The following is an 18,329-nucleotide window of genomic DNA, read 5'->3' on the forward strand; positions in this document are numbered from 1 at the left end:
CCTTGGAGTTCAACAGCACTGAATTCCCCAGTCGGTTCAATGTAAAGAAGTTCTGACCTGCAGCTGTTGTTAGGGGCTGGATGGCAGGGGTGGAGGACGGGGGTAGAGCAGGCACCATCTCATGTCCAGCCTCAGGAAAGGGACTCTCCAAGTTCTTGATCTAGGCTGAAGTCCCTCCCCGCTGTGAGGTGTCCTGATCTGAGTCTTCTTTAGGGGCCTTGACAGCCTCCCACTGAGCAGGTGTGGCTTGGGGCCAGCATGAAAACAGGGTATGGAGGTTAAGCCATATTGGTGATGACAGTCACCTTTATTTTGCTTCGTGAAAGCTTAAATGTAATTTAATGATACGAGATTTCTAACAGTAAAGTAAGCAGGAGCTAAGAATCACAGAACCAGAGCTGGGGAGGCAGTGGGTAGGAGCGCTTGCATTGTATGCATGAGGATCTGTGTTCAAATTCCTGGAACTCCGGTGCAAAATCAGGCCTAGCCACATGAGGCTCAGAGACAGGAGAATTGTTGGGAACTTGCTGGCTGCCAGACTGGCTCCAGGTTTAGCGAGAGACTAGCTTAAGGAAATTTAGGCAGAGAGTGAAGACAGAGAAAGACACACTTACCTCTGGTCTCCACATGCATGTGAGCATGTACACATGAGTGTGCACATACAACCATGCACACACAAACACATCCACGCAAATAAATAAATAATCACAGAACCCACAGATTTAAGGCACAATTACCCCTCAGTATCTGGGGGCGGAGGGGTGGGCACCAGTTTCAGGCCTCACATGGATGGCGAAATTTATAGATGCCAAGCTCCCTTATGTAAAATGGCACAGTATTTGCATATAACAAACACAGACCCCCTGCATTTCAGAGTCTTATAATACTTAATAATTTGAGCTGAATAGTTGTTCTACTGTATTGAATGGGAGTAATATCAAGGATAAAGGTTTTTAACCTGTGGATAGAGGATCCTCAGCTGGCTGAATTCACAGATGGGGACATGAAGCTAGGGGCCGCGGTACTCAAAGTAGGCAGTACTGATTTCTAAGGAACCTCATGATCTACCCCGACCCTCTTCATCAGTCTTCATCCAAACTTGTCTTGGGCTTGGCCACAAAGGAAGAAATTTATCAGAAGTGGCTTGGCCAATGGTGGGTCAGGGCAAACAGAAAATGGGTGTTGTTTAGCCATGACTACCATCCTCCCTGAGAGAACCCACATTCAGAAAAAGGATGACACTATCTACCCCAGGATGTCCATGAAGAGAAGACAGACTCTGTTAGTCCAAAGTGGGGAGAGTAACAGAAATCCCCTTCAATGGCAAGCCTCAGCTGGCTCTAAGGCGGACCACAGAAGGTCTATAGGAAAGCTAGGATTTAATTATGTTCTCTTCAACCCCTCTGTTGTCCTGGAGTCATGGTGTAATATGTCTCAGAGTCACCTGGGTGGTGTTGCTAAGATGGATCGATGGGCCTAGCATGAGTGTATGGTCAGAGGCTCTGGGTCTCAGGTGATGTGGATGATAGGCGAGAAGCAGCCAGGCTGCAGGGATGGCACATCTCCCAAGGAAGGCCTGCACTTACCTATGGAAGATAGAATAATGAACAGCCCCAGGGTCCTGCTCTTGCCCACCTGATAGAACCTTCCAGAGTGATGCCTATAGGAGGGGCTAGAAGGTTTGGGGTCTAGGAGGCAAGGGCCATTCAAATTGCCCTGGACCAACCAAGGAAGGATGGGGGTTGGGCGGGAGTGAAGGTAGGAGAAGCTGGATATTTCTGCCGCTCTGAGGTTATTAGTTCTTGGATGCTCTGGTCAGGAGCCCTGGGGTGCCTGTCACAGCCTCTGTCACTTCTGGTTCCCTTTAGTCCACTGGGACTTCCTGGAATCCTCAGAGTTCTTCTCCCCCTGGTGGTCAGGTAGAGAAGTGCACAACACTGAGGAACTCAGATCACAGAAGTGTTCAAATCCAGGTCAGGCTGGCAGCGGAGCTGAATACGGGATAGCTCCTTCATGGCATGTGCCACGTTGGGTTTACCTGCTATGCCAGGTCTCCCCGGCACCCTGCACACATACGTCTTTGTTGTACTTCTGAAGGGTTTTTACTTCTTCCTTTCCTTGCTGACAGCGTGCCCATGAGGGCAGGTAGTGGGATGGAGACCATTTTATCCTAAGGCTTTCCTAGGTCCTGCACATCAGGCCAACAGTGGGTATTCCACAAAGCATCATTATTGCAATGACTAGGAACCAGGTCAGAGGGACAGCGTATGTTCTCAAGAGCCTGATAGTTAAGGGATGATTATTCTTGGGATAAGCCTCTCCTTAGGGCAGGCATGGGATGCTGAGGCCACAAGAAGGGCTGGGGCTACTGGGATGATTCTCAGATGAAGTGGTACTTGAGGAGGATCTAGGCAAGTAGGCTGGTAGTGGAAAGGGTATTTCAGGTAGGAAGGAGGCTGGAGCCTGTGTGTGTGTGTGTGTGTGTATTTGTGCACACATGTGTGTATGAGTGTATGAGTGCTTGAGTGTGTGTATCCCTGTGTGTGTATTTGTGCACATGTGTGGGTATGAGTGCTTGAGTGTGTGTGTGTGTGTGTGTGTGTGTTCACACACATGCATGCTGTGCTTGGCTCAGAAGCAAGAGGGACTCCGGCAGATGTGTCCAGATGTCTGTGCTGAAGGCAGTTAGCCACCAAGGGTCTAGTGTGAGCGTGACGTGGGCATGGGCTGGACAGTGCTCTCTGAGTGGAGGAGGCTGCAGCTTGAAGAGGTGAAAGGGTATGACTATGACCCCAGGGCAGGAAAGGCTCAGGACTGCCCTTTACCCCAGATACCAACAGTGCCCAGGTGAGAATGTGAGGAGCCTGGCCTGGCTGACGGTGTGTCCCTGCACGTTGGGTTATAAGGAGGGAGATGAGAGGATTCCGGAGAGCAGGAGGCTTCAGCAGAAGAGGGTGTTGTAAGTGCAGCGCAATGAAGCAACCAGAGCAAAAACGTCCACCTGCAACAGTGGTGCAAACATGCATAGGGGAGGAGACCGAGGCACAGAGGCTGACAGGTCACTGTCTTGCAGGTAGAGGGGCACAGGAGGGTGTCACTCAAGTACCCTCTCAAGCACCGGTCCATCATTCTCTTGCTGCCCCTGCCCCTATGTGACATTCAGGCCTCAGAGATGAGTTCTTGTGTCCCTGAACCACAAGGCTCCATCAGCAGGGCCGCAATACTCCAGGAAGGAAGAGAAAGCCAGACATGTCTTTCCCCATGAACATCTTTGCAGGCAATTTCCTTTCCCCTCCTGGAGATCGCCAGGCAGGAGCTAGAAATTGCAGCTGCACCCTTAGGAAAGGCACGCCTCCTCCAACAGCCTGCTGGGAGCACTGAGAGCCTTGGTTCCTCTTGTTGCTCCACAGCAGACAGCCCAGCTTTATGCTCAGCGAGTGCTAATCATGTTCTGAGTCTCGCCATGTGTGGACTCATTCAGTCCTCATAACAGCCATGCAAGGCACCCACCGAAGCACAGAGAGGTTAAGTCACTTAAGCCAGATCCCAGAGCTTGTATGTGGTAGTAGAGTCATGGCCTGAATCCAGACTAAGATTCTAGGTCCAGACTAGCATCTGAATCCCGTCAACACGTGACTTGTCCAGCCCACTGGGGCGAAGTGTAGCTAGGCCCTGCTCATGCCAAAGACGGTTGTTGAGCAGGAAACAGAGGAGGGGTGTGCCTGTCAGTGTGTGTGTATGTGGTATGGCCATTTCTACCGTCTCCTCTGGGGATCCCCAGTCTTTGCCACAGCCATGGATGGAACACTTCCTATTGCAGGGACTGCTTGACTGAGGCACTCTGCAGATCAAGAGAATCGCTCCCAGACATTCACTGAAGGCACCAAGGAGGCGGCAGCAGTTGGTCAGGCATCTGACTGGGCCACCAGGGATGCAGAACGCATGTGTGACCCATCTGAGGGGCTGACACGGGAGACCGGGGTACCTGCTCTCATTGTAGGGCAGCACAGTCTGTGTCCAAGGCGGGGTGATAGTCTCCTTCCAGCCTTCAGGGCTAAGGTTACAGAGTTTGGTAACCCAGGCTGCAGCTAAGGACGCTGTGTGACCCTGACCCAGGAAAATGAGAAGACTGGAAAGAACCCCATGGGCTTCCCTTCAGCCACTAGCTCCCTCCCAAGATGCCACGCTTCATTACGCTGGGCATCCAAGTGGAGGACCACAAGGCCCTCTAATTCCTCATTCCAGGAGACTGTGCCTGGGGCCTTCCCTGCCATCATTGTTCAAACCCTCTATATCTTGATGTGTCAAGTTTATGCTGAGGGCAGTGAGCGGCCATTAATGCCTGTCACTCCCAATCAAACACTGCCCCGCCCCCACCTGCCAACCTAACACTACTGACAGTAGGAACGAGACCCAGGCATGGCTGCCAGCCCTGTATCTGCTGCCAGGGGGCCCATGTGTCTGCTCTTCTAAACTAGCTCCGGGCCACTGTACTTCAAATCCAGCTCGGTCCTTGCTCCTTGACTGAGGACATGCATCCTGCCCTGGCAAGGCCTGTCAGTGGCTGCCTCCCAGGTCAGACAGCAAGGAAACTTCTCACCACATTCCCGTATTCCCCCAGAACAGGAAGCTGGTGTCTTAGCCTTCTAGGGACAGGGCCGTCCCATCCCATGAAGAAGTGTTGAGCTCTAAGAAGCTTGAACATGGAGCTAGGGGACTGGGTGTGGAGACAGGGTACCACATGAGGGAAATAATGACGCAGATCTTCAGTCTGAAGTGATAAAAGGTTGGGGTACCCAAGGGGTACATGGGCAAGCAGCCAGGTTGGCAGTAGGTAGACCTGGATGTGATTGAGTCCTGGGTTTCTTTCTCCCTTGCTGTGTGACCTGTGGTCACTCCCTCTTTGGCTCAATTTTCCCAGCAACAGTTCTCCAGGGTGTAAGCATTCACATCAACCCTCTCCAGTGTTGACAGAAATGTAGTTTTTGGTCCTCACCACCAGAGAGACCATCTACAGATGTTTTTCAGGAATCCACACCTTAAACAGTGTCTCAGGACCGTGGTACCAGTTGCATGCTGCAGACCATCTCGGCCAGAGGGAAGGAGCAGGTAGGAGTGACAAGCGGCAAGCTTGGACCATGTTCAGAAGCTCTGACTGCAAGGACCCAGCAGGGGCCTGACTCTGGCTGGGCTCCATCACCATGTGCCTTTAGGATAAGAGCCAGTGCAACACGGCCCTTCTCTCTTCACTTCAGTGTTTATTCCTAGGATGTGAAAATGTGTCTCCCTCTTATTTTCTCTTCTTCCTTTCTCCCCGTTTCTATTGGCGCTGAGGAGTTCTCCTCTTGCTTCAGCATTTTGGAGCACTTAGTAGCAATGTGAAGATAGGGACCATGCCCTCCAAAGTCTGAACCTAGGTTGGCCTATGCCCTGCCAGGTTCCTCTAGATTCTCTAGAAAGAGAAGCTGTGGCTGCTACAGGGTTGCAGCAAGCTCAGCCGCCCTGCCCAGTTTCCAGGAGACTCAGGAGGGTCAAGGCAGGGTGATGGCCTGAGGGACCTACGCCAGCTCAGGAGGGGCACTGCCAGTGGGCACAAGCTGAGTTTTTGAATCTTGAAGTTTCCTAGCTAGGTAACTTGGGCATGGTGCCACACGAGCCCCAGTTTCCTCATCTGTGTACAGTGTGATGACCACGCTAATGCATATCAGGTACGAGGTACATGCCTGACTCTGTTCTAGGTGCTTATGATGATGGACGAAGTCACCCCACTCCCCCACTGCCGAAGCCCTCACTTCCCTGCTTTGTAGAAACAGGCACCAGCAGAGGCTCGGGAAATTGCTCAAACTTTGGCACAGCTTTGTGAGTGAGGTAAGTGACACTTTGGCTTCATGGTCCAGGTGTCTAATCACCCCAGAGTCGATTCTGTTAACCACAGCTAAGACAGCAGGCAGCAAACGGAGACCCTAGGAGCAGTCCTGGGGTACCAAGCGGGCACCAAGTTGACGGCAGGTTATTACGATTGCTTGCTAATACTGTTTGTTTGACTCTCTCTTCCCTGCAAAGCAGAATGGTCCAACGCACCCACTCAGGTCTTTATCTTTGCAGAGGTAGTCAGGGCAGTTCAGAACAGGGTGACAAGGAGCCCAAGGTCATAAGTCCCCCATATTCATGCCAGGAACTCATGCCAGGGTAGCAAATCTGCACAGACCTCACTTCTCAACTCTCTGGGTTGTTGGCTAAGAATCTAGGCAGCTCCCTCCTTAGAGGCTAGGCTAGAGATGTCCTGACCCCAGTGCATCATGGGGTTGTGTGGGAGGAGTTGGGCCCATGCTCCATCCCCACAGAGGTATCTGGCTAGCACTGGGGAGGATCCCCGAGAGTTTGGGCAGGAGCTTCTCACTAGGGACTCCCAGAAATGCTATTTGTAAGGGAGCTTTTTCTTGCTTTTAACTTTGACATCTTCCAGAAGTTTCCCTGTACAAAAGCAGCCCTGCGGTGGCTGTAATTTCCATGTCACATTTCTGCACACAGCACACTCCACCCCCTTCAACTCGCTCCCCCACAAGCACCTTCTCCTGCCCACCACACAGAAACAGCTTCTGTCTCCTTACAGCCTCCTGCCCTCCACCCCTTCACCGGGGGAGAGCAAGCAAAAGGAGAAATTGACAGAGGGAGGGGATGGGGGTAACTTCAGCTAAACCCAAGCTTTGGCTGCAACTTCTCTATTTCCTAGTGAGCATCGATTCTGGGTTTGGCGGTCCACGTTGCCACGGCAACAGCCCAGTCGTGGCCCAAAGTCCCAGCCCTGGAGCTCTCCCCCCACCAACAGTCAAGCCACTTACTGTGATGGTGTTTTCCTTGCTCTGTTTTTTGCTTGGCGACGAGGATCCCAGGTTCTGGTGAGAGAGGTGAGACACATCATCAAAGCTGTTCTCCATGTTGGACATTTTTTTCCCCATTCCCGTTCGTTCCCCAGGTGGGTGGAGGGATTGGTTAAGAACCCTGAGCTGGGGAAGTTCAGGGGTGTCAGCCTGCGGTTAACTCCTGAGTCACCATATTCTGGGCCAGGGCAGGCAAGTGCATCTCAGAGTCCAAGCTGCTCCAGAGTGTGCTCAGGCTCCAGGCAAAGTAGGAGGAAGGCTGAGTTCAGGCTCCCAGGGAACCTCAGCAAACCAGGTCTCCCCTCCTCTCCTTTCCAACTGGGATTTGGGGGAGTTAACCCCTCCGCTGCCCTCTGCTGGTAACCAGACCACGTTGCCAAAGCAGAGGAGTGGAATGGCAGGGGAACAGAGAGTTAAGGCAGATTGTAGGCCACTCCACCACCCACCCCACCGGGACACAGGAGACTCAGCACATGACATCTCATTCTGAACCCTCCCGAGTCCGTAATAGCAAATGGTGAATGCGCGTGGAATGAGCACAGGGCGCTGCTCAGTCACTTTGGCAACGTGCCACTGCGCCAGCGCCTGGGAGTCACGGCGGTTTCTCACAAGCAGAGTACCGTTCTGGAGTGACTTTTTATACTGTCCCCATGTCAGAAAGAAAGCTAGAGTCTTGGTTGCCTCTGCACCCACAGGTGATGCCCAGAGTCCCATTATTATGTTGGTGGAGAAGCCAAGAATGGCCAGCTAAAAAAAGCCACATTTAATACAGGACAACGCTCAGTCCTGAGACTTTAGCAGTTACGCTCAGGATTCAACTCCACGGCTTCCCCAGACAGAATCCTGAGATGCCACTTGTCTTGGGTTCCACAATACCCTTGAAAACAGCTCCCTCGAGGCACCTTGGGTGACCACTCTGTGTATGTTCTGGGGCTGGCATGGGTCCATAAGTATGAAGGGCTTTACCAGTGCATCTCAGGGAAACCTGATGATTCTAGCCATACTCAAGCCATACAGCCCTGGACCCTGTCTAGGTGAACATCTGTGGGGTGGGGGGGGTGGGGCTGCTTCTGCCTCAGGAAGCCATCAGCAAGCCAGGCCAACTGGAGCTCACCACAGACCCTTCCTATGGACAGCCTGACTGCCTTGTCTGGGCTGGGAAAGAGCCTGTTTGGAGAAAACTCACATCCTCAGAGGTCTTGATGGAAAGCAACCTTAAGGAGCATCTATTTGTGGATGACTGACTTTCAGATGAAGGCCATGGAACTGGCTTCCTAGAGCCTTGGGGTTTCCATCTGTAAAATGGGCCATCACCACCAGGTCTCACACAGCTCTAGTCAGCTTCCACCCCGCGCAGCTGGAGCCCTCACCGGAGGCACACTGATCTGACCAACTTTAATTTCTTTATCCAGGCACTTGTGCTTACGGCAGCTCCTCTGCCACCCTGACAGGCTATGGTGGTGTCAAGTTTGTGGCCAACTACAGCTTCTGTATCTATTTTTTAAAGCATCGTCATATCGACCTGGTCTGGCCTGTATCCTTCCAAGCTACTATTTCTCCTCTGGGACATTCACAAAAAGTGCCCCTAGCAGAAGACAAGCAGAGGATGCCCAATAGGAGCCCTGGGTACCAGTCATTAAGAAAAGGCAGGGACAAGATCTCTCCATGGGTCTTCTGCACAGCTACACTGGTAAAGCCCATACCTGCTAAAAAAGGAGCAGTCCCGCCTCAGGGCTAGATTCTCTTCTTAGCAAGTCTCCCTGTCAGGGACCAACATGACCCTGCCACCATCCTTGGGGGGTGCCTACTGCAGTCCAGGATTGGTCATGGGCAACCAGGGGTCAGTGGCCTTGGCCATAGTCAGAATATGGCTGCTGTTGTTACTGGAGGTGTGAGGGACTAAGAGGCGAGAAAGCCTACAAGAGTCACCCTCTACTGGTGGCTTTTGTTATTCCCCACTGAGGGGAATGCAGGTTCCTAGAAACACAGGAACAATAAATACAAGAGAATTCAAATAATGATGAGGAGATAAGGAAAGGACAAAAGAGCCGGTCTAAAGATGACCCCCAAAGGCCACAGTGGGGAGACCACCTGAGCTCAGTAGGAATAATGACCACAGTGGGTTCACTCCACAGTGGGTAGAGGGAACATGCCATTCCAGAACACCCACAAAAACGTATGTAGAGTTCATTGCTCAGAAATCCTAGAGTCAAAGGGGTTGAGACTGTGATTGTCACAGACACTAAAATCAGAGAAGACTGTCGGGCAGCAGGACAATCATGGTGTCATATTAGTGCCCCGCGGGCTACTGGCCAATCAGAAAGGGAAATGAATGAAATAAATCCAGAAGTTATTTCAGTGGCCTGGAGCGTCCCCAGCAGGGCACAGACCTGGGAGTGTGTCCCCAGAGATACCACAGGCAGCAGTCAGCTCACCCCAAACAGAGCTCCTGTCACACCCCAAGCTGGGGTCTAAGGAGGAGAAAGCCAACCGATTAAGAATGTAGGTCGGCCTACAAGACAATGACTTGGAGTCTCTTTTGCAACATAGACGTGAAGTCAGTATGAGGGCAGGCGAAAGAAAAAGCCCGGGATATCAGCCTAGACAAAGAGATTGAAGCAAGCGAGAAGACAAAACCGGCTGTATCATGGCAGACTATTCAGCCGTAGGAATAAAAGTTGAGCACACTCGACACAGGACATCAAACACGTTCTGGGTAAAAGCAATCAGCCTCTGAGGACCACATACAGCTGACCTTCCTGAAGATAAAACGCCAGAAAAAGACAGCCTGGAGTCAGAAAGTAGGCTAGTAACAGCCCGTTCTTGGGGGAGGCTTGGGAGTAATGTTAATTCTCTACAACTTATTGCGATAAGGGATGTGAGATGATGCGTCTGTTAAAAACAATGAATTGCCTGGCTGGCACACTCCCTTGGTCCCTCCCTCCCCTCTCCCTTTTTTTTTCTTTCCCAGGACCAGGAATTGATCTCTCCTTTGTAAACCTACTGAGCTGTAGCCCCAGGTTGTATTTTAAACGATGGAACTACATAATAATAATAATTAGTTGTGTCTCAACAAAGCTGTGTTTGAGAGAGAGGTAGATGGACAGACAGACAAACAAAGATAGAAAGACAGAGGCTAAAGAGACAAAGTAACCAACATTTCCATGTCAAACACTTACTTGGATCGTGGACTGGGGAGAAAAGCAGGTGTAAATGGCGTTTTAGGGATTACTGGAAAATTCGACTGTGGAGTCTCTATGGTGATGTTATCAGACTGGTGTTCTCTTGGCGTGGTAATGGTACTTTGATATCTTCCCCCCTTGAGTTACAATTAGAAATACTTGCATTTAGAGTAGTGGTTCTCAAACTGTGGGTCGTGGCCGTCAGAGAACACATCTTTCCCATGGTCTTAGGAACTGAGACACCACTCAGTAGCCAAGTTACAGTTAGGAAGTAGCAACAAAAAGAAACTTATGGCTGGGGTTTCCTAACACCATGGGAAATGTGCATTTTTTTTTTGATGGTCGTGACCCCATAGGTTGAGAACCATTGATTTGGAACAATCAGCCAGGAATTTTGCTTTAAGTAAAACATGGGGTGTCGAGGTAGGGTGAGACCATTCATGAACCGACACTGGCCTAATGCCAGTGACATGGTAGGTCCACGGGACTTTGCTATGGAGGGCCCTCAGCTTTCATAAATTTACAGATCCCTACAGTACATACTTTCACATTTCGCCCTCTGCCTATGAGTCCAAAGAATTCTCCTTTTTGTGAGATTTTGTTTTTGAACTAGAGACTTGGGGATCCTCCTGATTTGTGCATTGCTTGCCTGATTCTCCTCCACTTCAGTGAACTGCTACTTCCACATGCTGGTATCCTGACTGTCCCCGAGCAACTCTATTGTCACCAAGAACACACACTGCTTGCTGAGCTGCGAGTGACGTCATGAGGGGCCAACAGCCCGTCTTCCAAGTGTCTTGTACCATCCCCTCCCCAAGGATCTCCTGGATCCTGTGCCTCTGGCAGGGATATCCTATAGGAAAACCCTCTTCAGTTCCCAACACTGTTGGCATAAACCTGGGCTCCCTGGGATGGGCCATGCAGAGCCTTCCAGCCCCATCTTCTGCCCTCCTATGCCCACTAACTTAATAAGTCATACCATGACCCATACGTGGCCTCTATGGGTTCTTTGAAAGCTGCACCCTCCTTCCTGCCTGTAGGCATCTACACGTTGTCTCCCTCTGTCTGGAATATTCCCTACCCCCATCTTTTTGTCAAGTAACCCTTTTTTGCTGCCTTCCCCTCTTTAGTCTGGCATTTTTTTTCTCAAGAAGTCCATTACTGCTGCCTTCAGCATCCCTAGCTCGGCTTCTCAGTGTGCACACTTCCTCCCGCCCTTACCGCTGATGAGATTATACAACTCTTGACCCATTGTCCTCCCACAGCTAGGGTGGAGCCTTTCTGGACCTCAGAGCCCAGCAAAGGCCTACGTGTGCAAGGGGCATGTATGATTGGAGTAAAGACCCGGGGAAGGACTGCAGAGATGCTGAATCTCAGCGCTTTCTCCACTTAAACTGCCCTGAGTCCTGAGTCCCTCCTCTTTCTCTTTTTGTCTTCTGGGGTAGTCATGAAGCCAGAATAGTGGAAAGATGCATTACAAATAGGCCCAGGTAAAAGTATGCAGGAAAAGAACGCACAAGCTAGAATTTCCTTCTGCCGAGGTTGGCAAGGTTATTCGCCTTTGACCCCTGGACTCTCTCCCAACCAGGAAAGTGTTTATTTATCCAGGACCCAGGAGGCAGAACCCTTGATGACTGCAGTACTGAAGCTGTCCACTGGGCGGCACCAGACCACAACCACCTGTGCCCATCCACCCAGGTCTCACAAGACTGGGCAGAACCCTCAGGAGCTCTTGGGCACCCTGCCATGGGTACCATTTATAACACAGAATGGTAGCGACAGCAGATGCTCCTGCCCCTCCCTGCTGCCATTCTTTCCTATTCATCTGCTTAAAGAGAGAGAAGCCAGCAAGTACTTTGCAAATCACAGGCTTGGTCACTGTGACCCCAAATCCTGCCTCTCAAATTGTCAAGTAGCTCTTCGTTCACTAATATTTCAATTATTGTCCACATGCATGCACATTCCAGAGACTGAACCCTGGGCCTTGGAGATGGTAGGTAAGACTCTACCACTGAACCATGCCCCCAGCACTCAGTTATTATCAGGAGCAATTGAGAGTTGTGATTGACAGCCTGGGATGGGAGAGTAAACCCCCCGAGTATTGAAAAAGGCTGTGGACACTTAAACACCTGCTGGGCCCTCCTGTCTCTAAGGGAGAGGCTCTCACCCTATTGATGGTGAGCCTTTGGAGCTCGTTCGCTAATTAGCTTCAGAGGTTCACACATGGATTAAACAGTAGCAGCTTCCCTATCCAAATGCTGTCTTTTCATAACTGGAAAGAATCCTAGAGGATCTACTTTACAGTTCTGGGACGCAGGAAGTAGATGCAGATTTATCATTTCTATGAATACTACATTGTTCATTTTTGATTCTTTGATGAGGCCTTAACTTCAGGGTTATTATCCAAAAAGAATATTCTGCTAACCTGCCTATGTATAACAGTCACTGTGTACCAGGCCTGGGCCTTGGAGCTGGCCTTTCCTGGGAACCCAGCACTACACACCCTCAGCAACACACGTGCGTGCATGCACACACACACATACGTGCGCGCACGAGAGAGAGCATATATGGATAAGGCGGAGGTCAATCCCAATCATTCTAGACTTTGTTTTCTGAGACAGGACCTGTCATTACCCTAGAGTTCACCAACTACACTAGGCAGGCTGGCCGGTGAACCCCACTGATCCTCCCGTCCCCACTTCCTAGGATTTCAAGGTCACCGCCATGGCCTGCCTTTTCTATGCGTTCTGGGGACTGGACTCAGATCTTCAGGCTTGTGTAAGAAGCTCTTCACCATCTGAGCTCTCTCTCCAGCAACCAAATTTTATTCTCTTAACCAAAAGAGTGTTTCTGTCTTTTATAGAAGTGAAATGTGTTGATCTTAGGAAACTTGAAGAAAGTAGAAACAAAATAAAAAGTACTCATGTCCTCTGGTCAAGCTTTTGCAACCTCAATGCGACTCATATATTCAAACTAGTAATGCCTTGCTGAAGATAATGCCTTGCTGAAGAGGCTGCCCTGCCCATTGTACAGTGAATGACATCCCTTGCGTCTGCTCATTGAATTCATTGACTCTGCAGTGGTAACAATCAAAATCAAAGATGTCACCAAATGTCCCCAATGGAGAAACTCGGGTTGAGGTGTGGTTAGGCCATCATGGACTCTCTGGTCTTCTTCCCTCTCAGAAGCTCAGTTTTCCTTCTTCTAAATAGGATTGTATCCCCTTATGCACACACATGTATACACATGCACACACATTTGCACACATGTCCACATATGCACACAATGCACACACACACATTTTCACACACGCACACACACACACATATACGTATGCAATCACATGCCCACATACATGTATACACACATTTTCACACACATGTACACACACGCATGCACATATGTGCATATGCATGCACACATGAGTACAGATTCTCCTGGAGGTAAGGAGAGGGTGCCATCCTTTGGAGCGAGACCCTAGTAACTCCAGCTGCTAGAGTTACAGACTGTGGAGAGCTGCCTGTCATGGGTGCTTGGACTTGGACCCAGGCCCTCTGGAAGAACAGTGCACTTGGTCACTAGGCCATCTCTTCAGTCCCTTCCACTTGATTTAAGTTGGAAGCATTTCTTGAGTCATTACGTTTTCTTCAGGGGGATGCTGACTGTGTAATATCACTGACAGGCTAGATATCCAGCACTGGAGGTCACTCTGTCTGTCCCCTCTTGTTGGACAGTTAGATCGGGTCCAGTGTTCCAGGGGTATAAATAATACTTGTATGAATGGCCTTCCATAGAAATTAGAATACACATAAATCTCTGAGTATATTCCAAGAACAGATATGGGAGGAGAAATTCCTCTATCTAAGGCCTACAGCACACTGTTAAATCAGCTTCCAGGCTTCCCAAGAAGCAAGCATGTATGAAGTGGTTGAGTTTCTCAGTACTTCTGGAGGTCGGAGAGTCACATCTCATTGGGGAAGGAAGAATGGGAAGCTGTTTCCAGTGTCCTTCCTGATGGGCTGGGGTAGCAACATGGTTTAATCGTGGTTAGCCGCAGCAGGGCAGGCTCATGTCTTCAGAAACACTCTCAAGTCAGATGACAGGTCATCTTCCCTTCCAACATACTCATTGGCTCATGGAGAGGGTGGCTCAACAGGACACACAAAGTCAGGGTTGATTGATGACAAGAGAGGTGAGCAGGGATTCCATGGTGTCAGGCACAGCCCTGTGCACTGTTAACTAAACCTCAATCCCCACAAGCCAGACATGGTCTCCAGTAGCAGAACCACTATTGGCATCTGGGGACTGGCTGGGAACGCACACCCTGCTCACCTCAGATCATAGACAAGAGTCAAGAGACTTGAAAGGCCTGACTGAAACGGGGCCTTGAGTTCTCTGCCACAGTTTACTGATCCTGGGCTCAGTCAATGTTCAACTCTGAGAGGACAGCTTTACTAAGTTTCCAAACGCAACCCCCTTGGCTGCACTGAAGCTGGCTGCCACAGCTTAGCTGATGGCACTCGCAGAGTCCAGGGTCTCTCCTTCAGTGACCACACAGAGGCCACAGCCTCCACAGCTATTTTGTCTCAGCAGTATTACTACTGTGGTCATCAGCCATCAATACCGTCACCCCTAAGGGCTGCCACACTGATTCCTGAGAAAGTATGACAGGGATTGGAAGTTTCCTTAGGAAACCCTTAGTTTGTAAGGCAACTACCCCTGCCCCCACTTAGATGCAGCATCCTGCAAATAAGGAAATCATAGGATATTCTATTGGGTCCACTATGACCCTCAACTCAATCTCATGAGCTTGCTCCTCTGTGGTCCCAGGCTCGTGGGAATGCTAATGATTCCCATCTCGTGATGTCACACGTGTCGGTTCTGATGGAGTCAGCAGTTTGGGAATCTTAAAGCATATTTCAGCTGGGTATGGTGTGCATGCCTGTAATGCCAGCACTTGGGAGCTGCAGGCAGGAGGATCAAAAACTAGGGCTACATAAGACCCTGACTCAAAAGTAAAAGCACACATAATTCTTTGCCTCCTACAGCTATGCCATGTTAGTGAGATGGTCACATTTTCCTGATGTGACCGAGGGTAGGCACAGCAGAGGACTATAAGGACAATGGCCTGGCTGGCTCACACTGCTAACTGGACAGGAAATCTGCACTCATTGGATATGTGGGTAGCAGAGTGGATCTCTCTGCCCTGACAATTATAATCCATTAGCTCCTCTTCCAAATCTCCCTCGATTTCTAGAAAACCAACGAACTACAATTCTGCAACCCATCCTTCCTCAAGAACTGTTAGGGCAACCCTGGGCTACTTTCCACTGACCGCAGAAGAGGGCTACAGTCCCTGACTCCCAACTACATCCTTCCTGAGCTAGACACTCAGCTGCCCCTACCTCCCTTGGCAGCACCTTACCTGGGAATCACCGGTAGATTTTCGGAGACTCATGTGGGCAGTCTCTGGAGGGTGCGCCGGGGTCCCTGATGCGTGGTATCCATTCACTGTGGGGACAGAGACACAGCTCAGATGCTGCGGGGGCCACAGACAGGCACCCTTGACTTCCGGCCACAGCAGCCCTCTCTCTCCCACCTCCTCCCAGGGTTGTGGGAGTTCTCATGTGCCAGGGCCCATCTATTGGAATCTGATCTGCAGTTAAAGGCTAAAAAAGAGTAGAATCCTGGCAGCTAGTGTCCTGAACTCTCCGGGGACTGACTTTCTTCTAAGGAGCACAATCAGTAGAAGCCAAGGTCATCAGAGTCCAGCTGCCACCACAGGTGCTGATGAGGGGCCTGTCTCTTCTCCTGAATCAGGTAGCTCCCCCACCAGAGCCCTATGAGTTCTCTTCCTCTCTCTTTCTGGGGGACTTTTTCACCCTCTGTCTCTGAATGCTGTCACGTAAGTAAGGATGAATATCCTTTATGAAAAGTGCTTGAAATCAAAAATATTCCAGCGTTTTGACCTTTCAGGACTTGGAAACGTTGCACTAGGTGTGTAGCAACCATCCAAAGACCCAAACTCTGAAATGCCCTCAGTTCGACTGGATTTAGAGTTACAAGGACGCACAGCTCTGATCATCACTGGAGGGTGCTTCCGGGGAGGTTTAACTGAAGAAAAAGAAGTGTAAGTGTGCTTAGACTGACTGAAAGTCAGGCCAGAGATCCTGAAAAGCCTGGGGATTGGCTTTCCTCCCCCGACCCCGCCCCCTCTCTCCAGATGCAATGTGACCAGCTGCTCCATACTCCCTCACCATGCCTTCCCGGTTATGATGGACTGCATCTTCCCAAATAATGAAACAAAATAAACCCTTCCTTTCTCATTTGTATGTGTGTGTATGTGTACACACACTCGAGTATGCCCTCACAGTGCTGTGTGTGTGTGTGTGTGTGTGTCTGTGTGTTGTGTTGTGTTTTACAGGTCAACCTCAGATGCTGCTTTTCAGGATCCTTGTTATTTAGGGACAGGGTCTCTCATCAGGACCTGGGGCTCATCAGTTGGGTTAGACTGATGACCATCAAGCTCCGGAGATCTGCTTGCCTCTGCCTCCCCAGTGATGGGTTTAGAGACACACGTGGACATATTGCTTTTTTTAAAATGTAGATTCTGGGAATGAAACTCAGTTCCTCATGCTTGTACAGCGAACATGTTCCCCAGTAAGCTGTCTTCCAGCCCCTTAAGTTGCTTTGCCACGTGGTTTTGTCACAGCCACGGTAAATAACTAATACAAGCTCTCACACTCACAGCTCATAGGTAGGTTAACGTTAGAAAATTTTAGATTTGGGATATGGGGAAATAGGATGTTCAACCTGGGTAATGGAAAGAGGATGGGAAGGACTAGATGTCATAAAATTTGGCTCTTCTAATTAATAAATGATGATCAACTACATGAAATATTGAGCCTCAGTTTTCCTAAAACAAAAGCAACAGGGCCTGAAGGCTCACCCCTGTCATTCCAGAGTGCAGGAGGTCAAGGTGGGAGTGAGTTCTGGACCAACCTGAGCAACTTAGTGAGATGATGTCTCAAGAAAAAAATAAAAAGGGCCAGGTGTCATGGCATACACCTTTGACCCCAGAGCCTGGGAGGCAGAGGCAGGGGGATCTCTGTGAGTTCAAGGTCAGCCTATTCTACATAGTGAATTCTAGACCAGCCAGGGCTATATAGTAAGACCATATCTCAAAAACAAAACAAAACAAAAGAAAACAAAAGTAAAAATAAAAATATATAAGGGACTGAGGATGTGGTTTGGTGGTAGACTGTCTCTAGCAAATATGAGAGTTTGGGTTCAATCTTTAGAAGAATGTGCACACACACATACTGCGCACACACACAACCATACACACACACCACAGATACACATACATACCACACACACAACCACATAACACACCACAGATACACATACCACACACACACACACCACAGACACACATACTTACCACACACACACACTAGACACACATACATACCACACATATACACACACCAGACACACATACATACCACACACACTAGACACACATACATACCACACACACATGCACTTATACATACATATCACACACATACACACACACCCCACAGACAGACAGACACATACACGTGTGCGCACACACACACATAACACAGTCACAAACCACACACACATATACACACACACACACACTTAAAGTCCCACTGCTCTAGAATGTGCGTCTTGGGGGCAGACTCACTAATATCCCCACTGTGTGCTGACAACCTCCTTTCATGCCCCGATTGCGATGTCTTCCCATTGCTGTGGCTAAACACACTTGTCACCACCAGCTTCAAGCCGCAGCCTTGTTTCCCACCCCTGACCCTATGGGTTCACCTTGGGACCCACACTCTTCCCTAAATACATGAGTTTAGGAAAACCATTTCTCTTTGGTGTCAAGAAAATGGGTGTGATTCCATATCGTCTTCAGATCTGCTTAGTCAGTGTACCCCAAGGAGGTGATGAACATGAAAGAGACCTGTGTCCTCTACAGGACTTCCTTTAAAAGGAAGGGAGAAAAGTGGAGGTGGCTCTGGGCTTAAGGCACTTAGTGCTCTTGCAGAGGACCTGGGTTCATTTCCTGACTCCTACATGTAGGCTCATTTCTAGTTCCAGGGATCTGACACCCTCTTCTGGCCCCTGTGGGCACCACATACATGTGATGCACATATGTGCATGCAAGAAAAACACACAACTTTAAAAGGAAGAGGAGGCGAAGGGGAAGTGGGGGAAGGGAGGCTGCTGTTTT

At 49.8% G+C, this 18,329-nt stretch overlaps 1 protein-coding gene across 11 annotated transcripts in view; it reads right to left on the reverse strand.

Annotated features, from left to right (window-relative positions):
• The window catches only part of Gas7 (growth arrest specific 7), a 237,404-nt gene that overhangs the window by 33,179 nt on the left and 185,896 nt on the right, over positions 1-18,329 (reverse strand). For 6 of the 11 annotated variants that reach the window (XM_087910504.1, XM_087910506.1, XM_087910505.1 and 3 more), the window contains one exon: positions 6,843-6,896. In XM_087910504.1, coding sequence (XP_087766630.1) covers positions 6,843-6,896 — 54 coding nt within the window. Of the gene's footprint in view, positions 1-6,842; positions 6,897-15,488; positions 15,575-18,329 lie in introns of all 11 variants that reach the window. The other 5 variants (XM_087910497.1, XM_087910499.1, XM_087910498.1 and 2 more) reach the window with 1 other exon arrangement.

This window comes from Myodes glareolus, chromosome 9 (genome assembly GCF_982192425.1).
Source record: "Myodes glareolus chromosome 9, mMyoGla1.1, whole genome shotgun sequence".
NCBI classification, from domain to species: domain Eukaryota; kingdom Metazoa; phylum Chordata; class Mammalia; order Rodentia; family Cricetidae; genus Myodes; species Myodes glareolus.